Raw genomic sequence first — 20,522 nt, 5'->3', positions numbered from 1 at the left:
TGGCAAGACACAGCCTCTACAAAAAACAGAATAAAAATTATCTGGGCATGGTGATATACACCTGTAGGCCCAGCTACTCAGGAGGCTGAGACGACTGCTTGAGCCCAGAAGGTAGAGGCTGCCGTGAGCCATGATGATGCCACTGCACTCCAGTCTGGGTGACAGTTAGGACCCTGTCTCTAAATAAAAATAAAAAATGACCCTCCATGATAGTCTGTATTTATAGGAAAGCTACTGACTTTTCGTTAATTTTGTGTACAGTTAACTTGGTGAATTCTTTCTTCAGTCATAGCTTTTCATTTGCTCCTCTTAGATGACCTGGGTATGCCATCATCCAATTTGCAAATAATTTCACCGTTTCCTTTCCAGTTTTACAGCATTTTTGTCCAAGTGCCATTTCTTTTTCAATTATTTCCTCTACACTACTTGTTTCACCACCTGACCTTTAATAATAAAACATTAAATACTGCTAAATAAAAGAATAGATATAAATAGATTTTCCTTTCTTTTATAAAACAGAAATAGGCAGGCCGGGCGCGATAGCTCACGCCTGTAATCCCGGTACTTTGGGAGGCCGAGGCAGGCAGATCACCTGAGGTTAGGAGTTCAAGACCAGCCTGGCCAACATGGTGAAACCCCATCGCTACAAAAATACAAATAGTAGCCAGGCATGACGGCAGATGCCTCTAAACCCTGCTACTGGGGAGACTGAGGTGGGAGAATTGCTTGAACCCAGGAGGCGGAGGGTGCAGTGAGCTGAGATTGCACCATTGCACTCCAGCTTGGGCAACTGAGCGAGACTCCACCTCAGTTAAAAATAAACAAACTAAAATGGAAACAGGATCTCCCTATGGTGCCCAGGACGGTCTAGAACTCGGGCTCAAATGATCCTCCCATCTTGCCCTCCTAGTTGGGACCACAGGCATGAGCCACTGTGCCCAAATGCAACAAATTAAAGGCACAGCACAACCAATCATCCAGGTAAAAAAGACCCATTTGTCACCACCTGGCCTCACTGGTATTTTGTGGTAGAGGTGCCAGCAAAGAATCATCACTTGAGAGGGGACAGGTGCTTCCTGCTCTGACTTCTGCCTAGTGCACTAGTAGTCAAAGCTGCTAAAGAGTTATGAAGAATGTGTCGTTTGCATATCACAAAGTTTTATTAATGTAATTTTAAGGCCAATTAAACTAATTTTATTCAAAGTAAATCTACATTAAATTACAATATTAACAATCTCTAGACACAACGAACTTAAAATGTAAGAAATAAAAATAGAAATCTGTTTGGTCTTTCTTAGACCACATATCATGGAACTCATAAATGAAAATTCTCAAAGATAGAAATGACTATTAAAGAGTGAGGATTTTAATATGGAAACCCACCCGCATGTTTCAAAAAGAGACTCTTTTAATAATTTAGCACAAAATCAAATTATATAAACTCGGTCTATTCCAGAAAATATTGCTTTAAACACTTAGGCCATGATCAAAATTCCTTTGGTAGCTTTTAATCAAAATGAAACATGCTATTATGTAAAATATAAAGTACTTTTAAATGTTATCTCAAAAGTATCTTTGTCATAGTTCCCCTTCTAACATCACTACTGAACTTTCCTTTCACTGTTCAACCTCATGTATATATACACAACACAAAACCAGGTACCAACAAAATCCTTTTAATCTTTCCACAAAATAACCTCTGCTTCACAACATCAAGACTTTAAGTCTCCATAAACTTTTTACAGTTTACAGCAGAGAACAAGGATCATCCCTGCGCATGACTGTAAAAACCAAACCAAACTTTATTATTGCAATCATACAAATACTGCAATTAAAAAAAATCAAAGAGCAGTTACCCCAATGCAAAAAAACAGGGACTGCCAGACTCAATCTTAGAATGGAAACACAAACACGCTAGCCCCAAACCCTAAAACAGAGATTCACAAGCAACTCAGCTGAAACGAACAGACGCAGCAGGGCGGACACCATGGCCTTGGCACGTCAGGGAGCTCACTTAGAAACCTGACTTACAAAAAATCAGCCATCAAAGTTTATAACTTTTGGAAATACAGGAAACACAGAGAGGCCAGTGGCTAGGATGCACCATCCATTCGCCAGCTTTGAACCCTGGCTCTTTCTCATGCTCACCCACGAAGGGCCCTTGTTTTCACTCTAAATGCTGGTCATCTGAGCGAGCTGTCTTCAGGGATACCTAAGGAATCTTCAGAGCTAACAAATGCAGCATCTAGGGTCTTCTTCATTGTGTATTCATGATCACACACAAGAACAAACCAAACTTTCAGCTTTTTGACACAAGAACAAGACCTTTTAAAGGAACTTCTCTTTAGCAATATCTTCTTGTCCAATCTCAAAGTTATTTTGCACAGAGTAACAGAAACAATTTAAATGCCTAAAAGAACTAGAGGAAAAACTGGAGGGAAAAAGATACATCTGCCGGTTGAAGTCTTGAGCCTTGTGAAGGATGATCCAGGAGCCACCTCCCTTCCTTCGCTGTCCAATGTCCACAGCTGGATCAATCAGAGTCCCAGAAATGGCACAGGTGTGCTTCCTGCTCTGAGGGTGCATTCTAGTGTTTCCTGAAGGGGAACCGTCTGCAGATGCGTCAGGCCACGTAGTGGTACTGATTCGGATTGTCTTTGTCTCTCTCCATATAGTCTCTGTCTATCAGAGATTCAATTCTCTTTTTCAAATCTCCAGGCTAAAGAAGAAAAATGAAACGCCCCTAATTACAGTGGCATTAAATTTACAAACGTTTACAAACAAGGGGTATATGCATGAAGTATGTAACTATAATTACAGAAATATATATATACAAATAGATATTTATATGAAAATCATTTATAATTATACACATATTTATAAAATGAATAAAACTTTCTATTTCAAAGACAAAGTTAACATTATCTCTTGATTTAAAAAAAGTGTCTATGTGAGTTTATGGTCAGAGCATGGCTTCCTGAGGGAAATGTGAAATTTGTGAAATGTACATACATCATCTACCATCAGTAAGAGCACATAAGCAAGGCAGACCCGATCACGACACATTTTTGTTTTTAGAAAGGAAAATCTCATCATGTCTTCTTGGGGCACTTTTATCCTTTGTAAGGATGCTTCTGCCTAAGTACTGTATTTTATTTATTTTGAGATGGGGTCTCATTTTGTTGCCCAGGCTGGAGTACAGTGGTGTGATCTCAGCTCACTGCAGCCTCCACCTCCTGGACTCAAGCAATCTTCGTGCTTCAGCCTCCCTAGTAGCTGGCACCACGGGCTGCACACCACCAGGCCTGGCTAACTTTATTTTTTGTAGAGAAGGGGTCTTACTATGTTGTCCAGGCTGGTCTCAAATTCCTGGGCTCAATCAATCCGCCTGCCTCAGCTGCCAAAGTGCTGGGGTCACTGACGTGAGGCAGCGTACCCAGCCTGTATTTTCACTCTTATGTATTTATATTGTTATTGCCATGCCCTGTCTATGTAAGTGAAACTACAATCCCAAGTGTTCCTGCACTAAAAGTAGGTGACTGAGTAGACAAATCCACAGCCATAGCTCGTCTCTGCCCAGAGGGAACAGCCACTCCAGCTCTGCTATATTAGGAAGCAAATCTGTGTGAACACTTATGTGCAAGGCTCTCCCTATACAAGGGAGACCCTCTATTTTCCAAACAAACTTAACCTTCTATTCAGCCGTAAGCCACACATTTTACAAGATGTGGCTGAGGCTGGCATAGTGGCTCATGCCTGTAATCCCAGCACTTTGGGAAGCTGAGGCAGGCGGACCATGAGGTCAGGAGTTTGAGACCAGCCTGACCACATGGTGAAACCCCCTCTCTACTAAAAATACAAATTCAGCCGGGTGTGGTGGCGGGTGCCTGTAATCCCAGCTACTCAGGAGGCTGAGGCAGGAGAATTGCTTGAACCTGGGAGGCAGAGGTTACAGTGAGCCGAGATCGCGCCACTGCACTCCATCCTGGGGGACAGCAAGACTCCGTCTCAAAAAAAAGATGTGGCTGAAAACCCAACTAACCATGACAGCAGAGTGGGCGCCCTGGCTGGCCACACTCCACCCTTGCTCGCCTTCTGCTTTGCACTGAGCCTGGTTGTTTGCAGTGGTGGGAGGAAGGGGCAGTTTCCCTGACGGTGCTCTGGAGTTGTGCAGGGCCCTGAGGATGGCACCTCACCTCTGCAGGGAAGGGGGCAAATGCGGGCTGATGGACAGTGGCACTTCCACCAGACTCTTAAGTGTTCGACTATTTAGTGCATCTCAACTTTATTCCCTTGATAGAATGGGAGGCTCAAAATGCACAACATGGAATCTGGGGACTTTCCCTCCAAAGCAGGTGTGGCTGGTCCAGTTCCTGAGAGGCCAGGCGTCATCAGAGTTCAGTATTTCCTGGGTTGATAAATACGTGTAAAAAACATTTCATAATACTTTCCCGGCTTATCCTGCATCTCACACGAGCAGGACAGTAAATCTCAGTTCTGAAAACACAACGTGGGTTGACAGCTCTGGGCTCACTTTCATAAGCAACAGCAACAGTGGACTATTATTACCGTGGTGGAAAACGTGGTATAGCCTGTAAACACTGAATAAATTAATTATTGTTATCATTTCCTTAAAATATTGTGACGTAACCCTGACAGCTACTACTATGAGAAAAGTTCGGCTTTCCATGTCCCATCTACCTCTTCCCTTCCTGAAAATATGAAGCAGCACACGCCATCCCTGGGAAGGACAGTTTCAGGGCTCTATCATTTCTACAGCAGCGATGAACAACACCTGGAATAAAGAGCTTCACATTTGCCAGATTTTTACATTCAGTGTATACACAAATGATCATGAATAATGCAGGTTAAATGATATGACTGAACATAGTGAGAATTAAACATGCCTTGTCACTTGTTTAGCAAATACTACAAATTTAATTATGCTAATGTTACATTTACCTTTACTGGAAATTTCAGCTGATTATATAACTCAGAAACTAGAAGATTATGACCAAGAGTCTTTCTCATCTTCATTATTCTGACGATAGCAGCATCAATCTGATATTGTCTATCCTGAAACACTCTCTCAGTGGTGCTAACTTGTTCCTCAACCTGTACAAACAAGAAAAAAAAAAGTTAAGTGTAAAGATATATTTTCTTTTTCTTTTTTTTTTTTTGAGACGGAGTCTCACTAAGTCGTCTGAGCTAGAGTGCAATGGCATGATCTCGGCTCACTGCAACCTCCGCCTCCTGGGATCAAGCGATTCTCTCGCCTCAGCCTCCCGAGTAGCTGGGATTACAGGTACCCACTGTCATGCTTGGCTACTTTTTGTATTTTTGTAGAGGCAGGGTTTCACTATGTTGGCCAGGCTGGTTTTGAACTCCTGACCTCAGGTGATCCGCCCACCTTGGCCTCCCAAAGCGTTGGGATTACAGGCATGAGCCACCACGCCTGGTCTATATTTCAATATTAATGATTTGATGTTACCAAATTTGATGAGAAATGTTCTTCTGATGCAAAGAAAGGTCAGACATTGGATGAATTCTACTTTATTATGCATGTTTATTTGTTCTAGTAAAATGTACATTCCCAGAATAGCAAAACTCCAAAACCAAAATTTGAAAAATATTTTTAAAAGTTATTTTCCTTATAAGAAAGCTGTAACAACTCTATGTATGATGTAGATTAAAACTAGCAGCACAGTAAACAAAACAAAGCATAATGACCACCAGGATATACTCCAGAAATGTAAGTGTTGATCAACATTAGGAAATCTGTGAATATAAGTGAGAGCACTGTAACAGTTGAAAGGTTAGATTATATGACCATCTTGATAGATGCTGAAAAGGCATGATAAAATTGAAAATTGATTTTTTGATTTAAAACAAATATTAGCATACAAGGATGAATAAAAAAGGAAAGAATCTGAACATGATAAAACATGGTCATCAGAAACAAACAGCAAATACTAGAGACAACTTAATCTTAGTCAAATAGGAACCTGATGGGGATCTGCAGTTGAAATGAGGGTTGGCGGAAGGTCCATGCATACATACGAGGCAAGTATGCTTCAGAATGGGAGAGACTCCAAGCTTTCACCACATTTTCAACAGGATCCATGACCCCCAAAAAGTTAATATCCTCTGAACTAGAGATAAAATTAGGAAGCTTAGCAGTACTGCTATTCCTTAAAAACATTAGAGGTTCTAACTACGCAATACAAGAACAGACTAAAGAGGTATATTGAAAAGGTGCAGACAAAACGATCATTATTTGTAGCTGAGCTGGAAAATCCAAGAAAATCAAGAGAAAAACTTTCAAAGCTAAAGAGTTTTGTAAAGTGGCTGGAAATAAAATAAATATACAAAGACAAATAGCATTAATACACACATTCTGATAAAAACCATCAGAAATGTAAAGAAAAAAGGTCCCCTTTATAAGGTATCAGCATTTCATTAGACTGTCTTGCTTAAAACTCTAGTGGTTTTCCAAATGCTTCACGGGTCTGAGCCATCTTCAGAGGGTCCGGCTGTGGCTGCCTGATCAGGCCTGTGTGGCTCAGCTTCCCCTTTTGGCAATGACGCTGCAGCCAGAGGCCTTCTTTCAGTTTCTGGGCAAAGCTAGTCACTTATTCAGGAAAGCGTTTGCTGACGACAGTATTTAATTAGACTCTCCTGCACTTCTCTATCCTAACATTTTTCTCCACTCTTACAAGTTAGTCAATATCTGTGATCCTCTGCTACCTCTCTGCTGGAAAAGACAGAACACTCCTAGAAACAAAGACTTATTCTTTATTGTTAATGGATGAATTCTCAGTGCTTCAGAGGACCTGGGCCACCACAGATGATCAATAAGTTATTTGTTGAATGAACGAAAATTTATGACTAGCAAGAAATATGCAAGGCTTACAGAAGAAAACTAGGAAGTTCTGAGAAAGAGAAAACATTTGTATATATTTATATATATACACACATGTATGAATCAGAAGATTTAATATGACAAAGATAAAACCTCTGCAAATTAATTTAATGCAATATGGATTAAAAATGTCAATGTTCTTATTTGGGGGAGCAAAGGCATGATATAATTATTGTGAAGTTCACTGGAAGAATAAAGTTACAGGAACAGCTACATTAATTAAAAGAACCTGGTGCCAGGCGTGGTGGCTCACGGCTGTAATCCCAGCAATTTGGGGGGTCAACGTAGGAGGATTGCTTGAGCCCAGGAGTTCAAGACCAGCCTGGGTAAGATGGCAAAGCCTCATCTCTACAAAAAATACAAAAAATTAGCTGGGCGCGGTGGCACATGCCTGAGGCTGAGGTGGAAGGATCGCTTGAGCCCAAGAGGTTGAGGCTGCAATGAGCTATGATCACACCACTGCACTCCAGCCTGGGCGACACTGTCTCAAAAAACAAAACAAAACAAAACAAATGGCTGGCTATGAAATAGATACAGAATTTATACAAGAGAATTGAGAAACTGACCTACATGAATTTGATACATAAGGTGATAATTCAAATAACTTGTGCAAGGATGACATTTAAAATTTGGTTTTGGAAAGGATGGGGGTAATTAGACTGTTTCAGATACTAAAATAACTTCTGCAACATGAAAATAAAGATTTAAATGTAAAAACTTCTAGAAAAATAACATAGTAGAAACGTTTTTTAAAAATCTGGTTAAGGGAATTTCTCTTTTAGGTCTGTGATATGGTTTTGAATATGTGTCCCCTCCAAATCTCATGCTGAAATGTGGTCTCCAGTGTTAGAGATGGGGCCTGGTGGGAGGTGACTGGGACATGGGGGCAGGTCCCACGAATGGCTTGGGCTGCCCTCCTTGGTGATGAGATCTGGTCATTTAAACATGTTGGGCACCTCCCTCCCTGTTCTTGCTCATGCTTTTGCCATGTGAGACACCTGCTCCCCTTGCACCTTCCGCCATGATTAGAAACTTCCTGAGGCCTCATTAGAAGCTGAGGTGATGCTGGTGCCATGCTTCCCGTACAGTCTGCCGAACCCTGAGCCAATTAAACTTCTCTTCTTTATAAATTACCCAGTTTCAGGTATTTCCTTATAGCAATACAAGAATGGCCTAATACAGCATTACACGTTAAGTCAGAAACCATAAAAGAAAAGGAGACTATATTTGAGAACTTAAAAACTGTTAGGTGAAAAAAACCCCACTAAGAACAACAAAATTATCTGTCAAAAATGACAAAGCAGGCTGGACATGGTGGCTCATGCCTGTAATCTCAGCACCTTGGGGGGCCACGGGTGACTCACCTGAGGTCAGGAGTTCGAGACCAGCCTGGCCAACATGGTAAAATCCCATCTCTACTAAAAATATGAAACTTAGCTGAGTGTGGTGGCACGCGCCTATAGTCCCAGCTACTCGAGAGGCTGAGACAGGAGCATCGCTTGAACCTGGGAGACAGAGGTTGCAGTGAGCCGAGATTGTACCACTGCACTCCAGCCTGGACAACAGAGTGAAACTCAAAAAAAGGAACAAAGCATTAATATCCTTAATATATAAACAAAACCACCTAATCCGTAAAAGAAAGAACACTATAACAAATGTACGTGACTTGAAGAGCAATTAAAAAAAGAAAAATACAAATGGCTAAGCATAAAAATCGGCATCAACATTTATGAAGTGCTTACAGGTGTGTGGCAAACAATCCACTTAATTCTCACAACTTGAGGTAGTAGTACGTCTATTTTAAATATGAGAAATGGAGCATTAGAAAGATTCTATAATTTGTATAAACTACGGAGTGGTAGAAAGATGCTGAAAGAAATCAGAAATCAAAATGAAAACTGCAACAAACTATCTTTGGGCTGCTCAGAACAGGGTGCACAGGTGGAGGTGGGGGCAGACACTGTGCTCGGGTGAAATCTGCCAGACTTCAACTTGGAAAAGAGCAGTCAAACTAAGAAAAGTACACATTCTTTTACCCAGCAGCTCCAGAGCAATAATCACACTAAAGAAACCACCTAACAAGTGCACAGCAATGTCTGTGCCCAGGTGTTGAACGTAATCTTATTTTCAGGAGGGGCGGTGGAGGAATGTTAGTGCCTGTGGCCGAGGGCACTGCCAGCCCTGGTGGGTCTACACAACCGGCACTCTGCTCCTGCAACAAGTCCTGGCCAGGAGAAGACTGTGATCAGCACGAAAACTGGCTACACGAGGCCCTGACAGGCGCCATATATACAGTGACCCCAGGTGTTTTTTCTTTTGTAGAGTTGGGGGTCTCACTGCATTGCTCAGGCTGGCCTCAAACTCCCGGGCTCAAGCGACACTCTGGAGTAGCTGAGACTATGGCTGCATGCCACTGTGCCTTGCGTAGTGATCCCATTTAAAAAACAGTTTACATATACTTACACCACAGAAAAAGGCTGTGACCACAAACAAACAGGGCAATAGTGGTTATCTTCAGGAGAAGGAACTGAGAGACCTTCTCACTTTTGCCCACTATAAAAGTTGCACCCTCAAAGGAGTTACAACCTGCACAGAAACGTTTATAGCAGCTTTAGTCATCATCACCAAAAGCTGGAGGCAACCAGACGTCCTTCAGTGGGTGAAGGGATAAGTTGTGATGCATCCAGACAATGGAGAATCTTCCGTGCCAAAAGCAAAGAGTCACCCAGCCATGAAAAGACATGGTGAACCTTAAATGCATTCTGCTAAATAAAAGAAGCCAATCTGAAAAGGCTACACACTATGACTCCAACTGTATGGCGCTCAGGAAAGGGCAAAACCATGGTGACGGTGACAGGGTCGGGGTTGCCAGGGGCTCGGAAGGAGACAGGGATATAGTGACAGAACGTAAGAGTTTTTAGGGCAATGAAACTCCTGTATGATCCTATAATGCTGGATACATAACATTATACATTTATCCAGACCCACAGAACGCACACCACCACGAGTGAACCATATCAGATTCTATTACCATAGAAAGTGTGGATAATTTTCGAAACCCTATGACCATGGGAAGTTCCGGCTTAGCACACAATTTGTTTGTGAATAGGAATAACATTAAGTGGCTTTTTATCTGATTTTCTTTCCTACTGAGAATGTAAAGTTAATGAAAGCGACGTGAAAATGAGTACTCTTATAAACATTACATAGCCCAATTAGATTATCTTAGAAATGTGCTTCAGGCCTCTAACAGTCAAAAACATTACTACAAAAACAAATGATTCCTTGCTAAACACCCTATAAGTAAAAAGAGAAAGTTTATACATACAGTTTCCTTCATCTGAATTTGATTGATCTTTATTCTAAACAACTTGTGCTTGAACTCTCCATTAAAAATGAACTTGTCTCCGTCTTCCACTTCCTTTCCTTTGGGACTTTTAATCAGCACACGCGCTTTGCCACAGGCCAGGGACTGCAGCGTTCTGCGCAATTCACTATCCTCTGAAGGGGAAGCAAACGCAGAGGTTGGCTTTAAATGAATGAGACTCAACAACAGCAAACAAATCATGCTACCAAGTCTATGTCTTATCTTAAAACAAATACATGCTTTAAGAACAACTCATGGAGCTATGCACTCTGCGGTTTTCATACCTATCCCCGTGGCCATTTTTATCTCCTCAAAGCTGAAGCCATCTCCCTCGTTGAACATGAGGAGCACCAGTGTCTGGAAGAGGGACACCTGGAATTCCTTCTTCCCCTGGAAGAGAAGGCCTTATCACACCTTTGAAGCTGTGTGTACAATCTTAGAAAAATTAGATTTTTTTTTTTTTTTTTGAGACGGAGTCTCGCTCTGTCGCCCAGGCTGGAGTGCAGTGACGCAATCTCGACTCACTGCAAGCCCCGCCTCCCAGATTCATGCCATTCTCCTGCCTCAGCCTCCCGAGTAGCTGGGACTATAGGCGCCGCCACCTCGCCCAGCTAGTTTTTTGTATTTTTTTAGTACAGACGGGGTTTCACCGTGTTAGCCAGGATGGTCTCGATCTCCTGACCTCGTGATCCGCCCATCTTGGCCTCCCAAAGTGCTGGGATTACAGGATTCAGCCACCGCGCCCGGCCAATGATCTCCTTTTCTATTCAGCAGTTCCTGCTGCAGCAAATTGCCACACGCCTCTGGGTCAGACCCGCGAGAGGCACGTGAGCGGTCAGGTGGCAGTCGGAGGCTCCCTCTGAGGACTCAGCCCTGACTCATCGCGAGCCTGCAACAAGCCCTTCCTGCACACCTGGAGAGAGCTGCAGTTGGCGCTGCTGGTACAGACCCTGCGGAGCTCAAGTTCATCTGAAGTCAGCAAGTAAGGCAAAAACTGGGGATAACAGAAATTAACTTTCCTAATACCTTAAGGAAGAGTATATATGGTTTTCTATATATGACTCTCTACAATAATATATATAAAGTTGGTATGTGTAACTTATTTCATAATGTACAGATAAGATTAATATAACAGCTATGAAAAATAGGAATTTTATAACGTTTTTGCTTAGTGTATATAATTGCCCTGTTTCATGATAAGCTCTTTTCATTGATCAGTCCATTGTATGCAATCTCCCCTCTTAAATAACCACTCATAAAAACAGCACTGCAGCCGGGCCCGGTGGCTCACGCCTGTAATCCCAGCACTTTGGGAGGCTGAGGTGGGCGGATCACGAGGTCAGGAGATCGAGACCATCCCATCCCAGCTCACATAGTGAAACCCCATCTCTACTAAAAATACAAAAAACTAGCCGGGCGTGATGGCGGGCGCCTGTAGTCCCAGCTACTCAGGAGGCTGAGGCAGGAGAATGGCATAAACCCGGGAGGCGGAGCTTGCAGTGAGCAGAGATCGCGCCACTGCACTCCAGCCTGGGCGACAGAGCAAGACTCCGTCTCAAAAAAAACAAAAAAACACACACACACACAAAAAACAACAGCACTGCAACAACTATTCTTATTCATTAATCCGTGAAAATATCTTATTAAGATGAGTTCCTAGAGTTGAAACTAAGGCAACAATTCGGCAGTGTTGCCAAAGTTCACAACGCCAACTGCCCTTCCAAAAGCTCACTATAGTTTGTGCTTCTTCCAGCAGTGGGCAAGAATCTGGTTTTCTTTGTTTTTTTAGGCTTCATCAAATCTCTTAGTCAAAAAGTGGTATCCCACTGTATTTTACTTTGAAGCCCTTTGTTTCGCAGAGAAGTGTAATGCATCTTCATGGATATTAATTTTTTTCAGTTTTGCTTTTATGAGTTGCCTCTTCACATTCTCTTTTTTTTTCCAATAGGTAAATGGTTTTCTATGGATTGGTTTCTTAAGAATTTTTATTGATTGGAATATTAACCCTTTAACTGTTATTAATTTTATTGACATATAAAAGCTAGTGAATTAAAGTGAAACACTCTTTCCTTTTTTGCTACCGAAGTCTAGTAACAATAAAAAAATTCTATTAACAAAGAACTTACTTCTTTAAACTCCGCTTTTAAAACAGCATGTCCCAAAGTAGTTTGCCATTGAAGCTTTCGACCACTGTGCTTTCCAAGATAAAATGCCTTAAACACTTCCTGAAGTTTAACCATCTGTCAGGCACAGGAGAACAACAAAATCATGCCACACGCCATCCATCTCAATAGCCCCACATTCAATGCAGAGTTTTACAACTTTTCACAGCTGAATTAAAAGGTCAGCTCTGTATTCTGACACTTTCTGGATTCCATAATCTGTAAAAATATCCTCAATCCTTGCACTTTGGATCCCAGTGTCAACGAGACAATGCTTGCTCTGGTGTTTTATGGTACAGACCAGCTGTACTGGGTGGTCTCTGCCCACACTCAGGTTTGCTGGGGCCAGTGTCACACAGTGAAGACTGGGGCTGACAAGAAAAAGGTGTCTGAGGCCAGATCCTGTGTCTCAGCCCGGCCATGCCTTGCCCTGGCCTCAGCTGGTGTTCCCTGCAATGAGCGGGGCTCCTGCTTCCTCATCTGTGAAGGGTGACACCACCACCCCTTGTGCTGCACTGTGCAGGGGCTGATGGCAAACACCTCCATCAGGGCCTGCACAGAAAGGACAGCACAAGTCAGTTGTTTTTATGATTAGCTTCTGGGTGAATTTCTTTCCTGTTTTGGAACATAGGCTTGCTCTATCAGCCAGGTTGAGATCCAAGCTCACTGCAGGCTGGACCTCCCAGGTGCAAGTGATCCACTTGCCTCAGTGTCCTGAGTAGCTGGGACTACAGGCTACAGGTACATGACACCATGCCTGTTGATTGATTGATTTTTTTTTTTTTTTTTTTTAAATAGAGACAGTTATGCTGCCCAGGCTGGTCCTGAACTCCTGGTTCCAAGCGTTCCCCCTGCCTCGGCCTCCCAAAGCGCTGGAATTACACTTTGCCTGGCCTTGAGTGAATTTCTTACATTTTCCAAACTTTCTACTGATCCTTAACAATTGTGGTTGTTGCATTTTCAAGTTCCCAGCATTCAGTGCACCAGCCCTACCCACAGCCCAGATCCTGCTCCTGTTTCCTGGATGCCTCTCAGGGGCAGGCTGTGCGTGACTCTCCCGTGCGCGGTGCTTTCCCTGACTTCTGCATGCCCTTCCTGGTCCATCATACCCTCCACTCTTCAGTTTGATCCCATCTGGTGTGCACTGCACCTGGGCTCTCCAACGAGTCTGTGCTGTGCCCGGGAAGGTTCATCAGTTTCTGCCTCAGGAGACCATCTCTGGACAGCCCAGGGCGTGGCCTCCCCCTGCTCTCACCCACTCCGCAAATGCCAGTGCTCCAGGACTCGGTATCCACCTACACACCTTGTATGAGTCCATTCTTTCACCGCTATTAAGAAATACCTGACACTGGGTAATTTATAAAGAAGGAAGGTTTAACTGGCTCACAGTTTTGCAGGCTGTACAAGTAGCTTGGCTGGGGAGGCCTCAGGAAACTTTTAATAATGGCAGAAGGCAAGGGAAAAAGCTGGCACATCTTCACATGACCGGAGCAGGAAGAGAGAGAGAAGGGGGAGGTGCTACATACTTTTAAACAACCAGATCTCATGAGAACTCACTCACTACCATGAGCACAGCAAGGGGGAAATCTGCCCCATGAGCTGGTCGCTTCCCACCAGGGCCTCGCCCAACAGTGGGGATTACAATTCCGTATGAGATTTGGGCAGGAACACAAATCCAAACCCATCGCTCCTCTCCCACACGCTCACCATTCCGTGTCTTTGGACGGCTTCCAAAGACCGTGGGACAAAGAAAGTATGAAATTCTAACCTCTGGTCTCACAGCCCTGGCCTCTGCCCCTCCCATCCCCCAGGCCCAGTTCAGCCCATCATTCCACCATCTTTCATCCCCCTAGACTTTCACACATGTGGGTTCTTCTGCTGGATCCCATATCCCATCTTCCTCATGAAACCCACTCATTTCCAGAACCGCCTCCTCAGAGAAGCCTTCTCTGACACCCTCTTAGCTCTACCGGCCTCTGTAGCACAGAGTGAATGTGGACTCCGGACAGGGGCTCACAGGGCAGGGCCTCCGGCTCTCTGGCTCTCCATTGTGCACTGAGCGTGGCACCAGCAGGTGCTGCATAAATGCCTGCTGCTCTCTAGACTTCACGTGCCCTTTTAGTTTCTCTGTGTTTCTGTCTAAGCTGTGCCCTGTCAGAAATTCCTGCCAACCTCACCTACGCCTGCTTGGCAATCTCCTCTTCATGCTTCAAAACTCAGCCCAAGAGTCACCTTTCTATGAAATCACACGTATACATCACCTGATGCACCTATTCCCCATCTTCAACGACACCAAATCCCAGGCGTGATATCATTTCATTTGTAGGTATTTCTGTGTATCTCTAAAGGACAGAACTCTTTCACTCTTTCAGGAAATACATCTACTCAGGCATTACCATACCTAAATAAAACTCGATAATGTGATAAGCCTTATCTTTTTCTTTTTGCCTTGAGAAGTACCATGGTTTGTGATAAACCTCTTAATGCATATCTTTCCTAAAAATCATCTCCTTGGGATTCATTCCTAGGACTGGATCAGTATTAATGATGATAATTATAATCATAATGCTATCGCTTGGCTACTATGTGCCAGCTACCATTCCAGGCCCAAAATGGGTCAAAGACTGAAACATACGAGCTAAAACTATAAAACTTTTGGGAGAATACATAGTGGTATTTTATTTTCTTTTTTTGAGACAGGGTCTCGGGTCTCACTCTGCTGCCCAGGATGGAGTGCAGTGGCTCGATTATAGCTCACTGCAGCCTTAACCTCCCAGGCTCAAGCAATCCTGTCACCTCAAACCTCTTGAGTGGCTGGGTCTGTAGGCGGGCACCACCACACGCAGCTAATTTGTCTATTTTTTGTAGAGATGGAGTTTTACCATGTTGTCTAGGCTGCTCCTAACTCCTGGGCTCAAGTGATCCTTGGCTTCCCAAAGTGCTGGGATTACAGGTGTGAGGCACTGCACCCACCTCCTCAATTTTTTGTGGTCTTGATTTGGCAACAATTTCTCAGTTATGACACCAAAAGTAACAAAAGAGAAAATAAATGTGATTTTACCATAATTAAAAAATTTTGTAGAAAGCACACTATCAAGAAAGTAAAAAGATAACCCACAGAATGGGAGAAAATAGTTACAAATCACAGATCTGATAAGGATCAAGCATCTGGAATATAAAGAGCTCTTATAGCTTAATAACAAGAGATAAACAGCCCAGTTAAAAAGTAGGCAAAGCACGTGAACAGCCATTTCTCCAAGAAGAAAACACAGACGGTCAATCAGACGTGAAATGATGCCCAACATCAACAGACATCAGGGAAATGCAAACCACGGCAAGAGACTAGCTCATCGGACAGGGATGGCGACAACGAGAGAGGCCAATCACAGGTGTAGGTGAGAAGGTGCGAAGCTCTCATGATTGCTAACTGGAATAAAAGCTGCTGCAACCACTGTGGGAAACAGTCCGGCAATTCCTCAGTAGCTTAAACTTCAGTTCCTGCATGGCCCAGCAGTTCCACTCCCAGGTACATACCCCAAAAGAAGTGACCGTAGGTGTTCAAACTAAAACTTGTACACCCATGTTCACAGCAGCATGATTCACAGCGGCCAAAAGGTGGAAATAACCCAAATGCCCAATATTTGGTGAATGGAGAAACGAAATGTGACCTATCGATACACTGTGATGTTATTCAGCCAGAAAAGGAATAATGCGCTGACGTATGGTAAAGCACGGATGGACTTTGAAAACAGCATGCTAAGTGGAAGAAGCCAGACACAAAAGTTCACATATTGTGTGATTCCATTTCTGTGAAATATCGAATGTAGGCAAATCCATACAGACAGGAAGCAGAGCGTGGTTGCCAAGGTCTGGAGGAGAGCAAATGATGTAGGCATATCAAAGAGCAAAGAAGCCAGCGTAACGGCGGCCCACGGACCACATATGGGACAATTTAAGCATCAAAATAAGTACAAAAATTAAGAATCCATAAGTTCATAATGATATAAAGAGAGAGAAATAAATATGTAAATAAAGGGGGTGGAAAGAAGGGCTCTTCCTTAGAACGCCAACTTCTAAATACAGAGAAATGATAGAGCTGGAAAAAAATCCCCATTCACCAAGGTAAAAATCAGTTCAGGCAGGAATCGCCACACAGGTGACAGCTGGATGAGGATTAAGATGTTTACATAGTCTTGAAATGTCTCCTCACAGATTCCTTAGTGATTACAAAAGGAAAAACACTACCGATACCTTGGAGAAACCAGCCAGCACCTTATCAGAAGGATTCTATTGCATGTCACCAAGATACTGGGGCACATGGTCGTGCACACCTCCTGCCAGGATCCTGATGGGGACACGGGGCATCTGGCTGGACCTGCCCAACCTGAACCTACTCACAAGGAGCATCAAAGACTGCCTGGGTCCTGGGCTCAGCTGGGTACCAGAAAAACACCACAAAGGACATACTTGAGACAACCAACAGAAATGGGGTGAAAGTATTACATCGGGGTGAATGTCCTCATTTGACAGGTGCTTATGTTCTTGGGAAATAGCCAGTAGAATATATATATATATTTTTGAGACGGAATCTCTCTTTGTCGCCCAGGCTGGAGTGCAGTGGCGCGATCTCCACTCACTGCAAGCTCCACCTCCGGGGTTCACGCCATTCTCCTGCGTCAGCCTCCCGTGTAGCTGGGACTACAGGCACCCGCCACCGTGCCAGGCTAATTTTTGTATTTTTAGTAGAGACAGGGTTTCACCATGTTAGCCAGGATGGTCTCAATTTTCTGAGCTCGTGATCTGCCCGTCTCGGCCTCCCAAAGTGCTGGGATTACAGACGTGAGCCACCGCGCCCGGCCAAATATTAAGGGAAAAGGGAACGGTGCAGGAGCACAAACATCTGTGGAGAGAGGAAGGGACAGCACCACGTGGCCAATGTGGAAAGCAGGCTGCCTGGCTTTCTTTGAGCAGGAGTCCTGCACATGTTCTCTAAGTCTGGCTAGGACACCTCAGAAGCAAGGTCTCTCACTCACCTTCTCCCACCCCACCACCTTCTCCCCCAAAGTTCTCCTGGAATGAGAACTCCTCCTCCCCAAGGCAGGACAGAGAAAACTCAAACCGCTCTTGCCCAAAGCCAGCCATAAAGCCCGGAGATACTACTCTATCTTTTTCCTGCCCTTCTAGGATCTGGACATTAAGAAGTTCTCTGACCTACCTTGCTGATAGTTAAGTCATAAGACTCTTGTTCCAGACGTGTCTTGCCTACACCCGAGAGGAAAGAGCACTGCCCAGTGAGGACAAGAAGAATCTCGACAGACAGGCCTTACTGGTTTCCCCACTACTCTACTACTGTTAAATGGTACCCTTCTGTCCACAATGGTAAGAGTTTGGGTGTCTGTCCCCTCTAAATCTCACAGTGAACTGTGATCCACAGTGTTGGAGGTGGGGCCTGGTGGGAGGTGTTTGGGTCATGGGAGTGGATCCCCCATGAATGGCCTGGCGCCCTCCCTGCGGTAATGAGTTCCCATGAGATCTGATTGTTAAGGAGTCTGGGACGTTCCCTCACTGCCTGTTACGCCCTCTCTCCAGCCTACTCCCCCTTTGCCTTCAACCTTCAACCTTGAGTGAAAGCTTCCTGGGACCTCATCAGAAGTTGCGCAGACACGGGGGCCATGCTTGTACAGCCTGCAGAACTGTGAGCCAATGAAACCTCTTTTCTTTACAAATTACCCAGCCTCAGGTACTCCTTTAGAGCAATGCAAAACAGACTAACACACCTATTTCTACATGGCTGCCCATTCTTTATCAACCCTAAGTATAACAACGGACAGTCTTCCCTGGGTCTTTGGGTGTCATTTCTGAAGCCTGCTGTGTTAAATAAAACTTAGATTAAATAAATTTGTTATGGTTTTCTCCTAATTTGTCTTTTGTTAAAGGAGCATTGGCCATGACTCTTATGACTGGTAAGGAAAGGAATCACACTGTCCAACCACGGTAGCTGTGAGTCTTTCTTCCCTTCTCAGCTGAGGAAACCATTATTCATCTTTACCTGAGATCAGGCTTAAGGGATGCCTTTTCCAGGAAGTCTTCCATGATTCCAGGCTGGTCTCAGCCCTTTCCCTTTCCCTGGTATTATAATGAACGGTGCATGTATTGCATCTCCTGCTGATTTTAACTTCGCTGAGCACAGAATTCTACCTCCGGTGTGCAAACTCTCCACTAAAGGGCTTACTGTAGCCTAAGTAGTGGCTGACAAGGAAAGTCCTAAATAATGCCATTCCTAAGACTTCAGCACTGTCTACAATGCAAAGAAAGAACAACTAGACAAGAACTGCAGCTCAACAAGCCATAACTTCCAAAACAAGTGCCTGTGCTCATGGGCCCTGCAGGTCAGCAGGAGGACACAGGCTGCACTGGGAGGAGACACAGAGGGTGACAAAAGTTGTCACTTTCTAATGCGGATATACGAGCACTTTTGATTTTGGACTGAGTGGGTTATTTTTAAAAACTCCCCATTAAACAATTCTTGAAGGCGACATATCTGTGCTTGGTAAGGGCATGACAGCGGGAGTAGACAGCACGCCTTCCGCACACTTACTTCTGGGGTTAAGTGCACTTCCATGGGCGTGTACGTTGGCCAGTAGCCCATTGTGAGTATGTTCACTGTGAGGTCTATTGGGCCTGAGTCACTCTGATTCTGCATATGCTAAAAACAGAGAAATCCAAGACAATCATTTTGAGAAAGTAATAAAACATAATTAACCTAAAACAAAATAAACCGTGTAATTTTCAATATAAAGTTTCAGCTGCGTCAGAATTTATCTCAGTCCCCAGAATGTATTCCGTGAAACCCAATGCCTCACTGGGGCTGCCTTTTTCCTTCTTCAGGTGTCACCACCAGACTCACTGAAATCAAATTCTTGCCACACATGTAAAATTTACTTGTGAAACATTAATAGCGTAATTTTTTTCTTACACGTTTAGAGTGAGATTCATTTTTTCTATCTAATCTATTGAATCTACCTACTTTATCTATTTATCTACTATGACAAAGTACTGCTATCTCTATCTGTCTATGTACGTACTTATCTATCCACCCATGACAAGGTCTCACTCTGCTGCCCAGGCTGGAATGCAGTGGTGCAGTCACGGCTCACTGCGGCCTCAAATTCCTGGGCTCAAGTCATCTTCTCACCTTCAGCCTCACCCCAGTAGCTAGGACTACCTGCTCATTCAAAACATTTTTCTTTTGTAAAGACAGGGTCTTGCTATGTTGATCAAGGTAGTTTTGAACTTCTGGCCTCAAGAAAGCCTCTTGCTTCTGCCTCCCAAAGTGCTGGGGTTACAGGCATGAACCACCACACAAACAGATACTTTTTAAAAAGCTGCTTTACCTGAAGAAACACGACTCACCTGCTTAAAATGAACCATGATGTCCTTTGAAAGCTCCATGTCCTTGAACATGCCTTCCAGCTTGCTGGTGAAGGCTGCACCACACTCTGGACACAGCAAAGGAGGGAGTGAGATGAGGGCAACACACGGGACAGCAACCCTCAGTTAGAGGGGAGAAGCCCAGGCCACACACGCTTACCATGCTTGAGCTTTGACAACATAGACTTTTCAGCATCGACTGAGGCACTTTTCCCAACAAGGAGTCTTTTTGCCAAATCTTTTTTATAAAATGCTTCAAAGACATCTTTACCTATTTATAACCAGATGAGAATAATCAAGACATCAGAGAGTTGATAAGCAAATGTTAAACTTCAATTGCTGAAAACCCTTAAAAGAGTTCACTCTAATGCAAACTGGCTCTACTGATACTGACATTCTCATGTTAAACCTCCTCTGAGAAAGCAGGGCCTGTGTTTACACCTCTTGATTACGCAGCATTTTCTGAGTGCCCGAGTCTCACCGTGGATGAACCTGAACAGGATCATGATCTTGTCCAACGTCCGCTCCAGCTCCTCGTCTGTGGCTTCTTTGTTGCCTGCTCTTAACTTTGAATCCACATGCTTTGCTGTGAGCATAAATATAGTAAATACTCTAAATCAGAAAAAAGAGCATCTTCAAT

General features: G+C 43.8%; 1 protein-coding gene across 2 annotated transcripts in view; it reads right to left on the bottom strand.

Moving 5' to 3' along the window:
* Nucleotides 1-1,660: 1,660 nt before the first annotated feature.
* The window catches only part of CUL4A (cullin 4A), a 56,198-nt gene continuing 37,336 nt past the window's right edge, over nt 1,661-20,522 (bottom strand). For both annotated transcript variants that reach the window (XM_007960978.3, XM_007960977.3), the window contains exons 12-20: nt 20,364-20,468; nt 20,043-20,153; nt 19,865-19,950; nt 19,050-19,157; nt 12,416-12,529; nt 10,574-10,679; nt 10,251-10,423; nt 4,963-5,115; nt 1,661-2,719 (exon numbers count right to left, since the gene is read on the bottom strand). In XM_007960978.3, coding sequence (XP_007959169.1) covers nt 2,624-2,719; nt 4,963-5,115; nt 10,251-10,423; nt 10,574-10,679; nt 12,416-12,529; nt 19,050-19,157; nt 19,865-19,950; nt 20,043-20,153; nt 20,364-20,468 — 1,052 coding nt within the window. In that variant the 3' untranslated portion in view covers nt 1,661-2,623. The remainder of the gene's footprint in view (nt 2,720-4,962; nt 5,116-10,250; nt 10,424-10,573; nt 10,680-12,415; nt 12,530-19,049; nt 19,158-19,864; nt 19,951-20,042; nt 20,154-20,363; nt 20,469-20,522) is intronic.

The sequence above is a fragment of the Chlorocebus sabaeus genome, chromosome 3 (genome assembly GCF_047675955.1).
Source record: "Chlorocebus sabaeus isolate Y175 chromosome 3, mChlSab1.0.hap1, whole genome shotgun sequence".
NCBI lineage: Eukaryota > Metazoa > Chordata > Mammalia > Primates > Cercopithecidae > Chlorocebus > Chlorocebus sabaeus.
The sequence above is the reverse complement of the archived record's forward strand: the minus strand, read 5'-3'. Positions and strand labels throughout refer to the sequence as shown.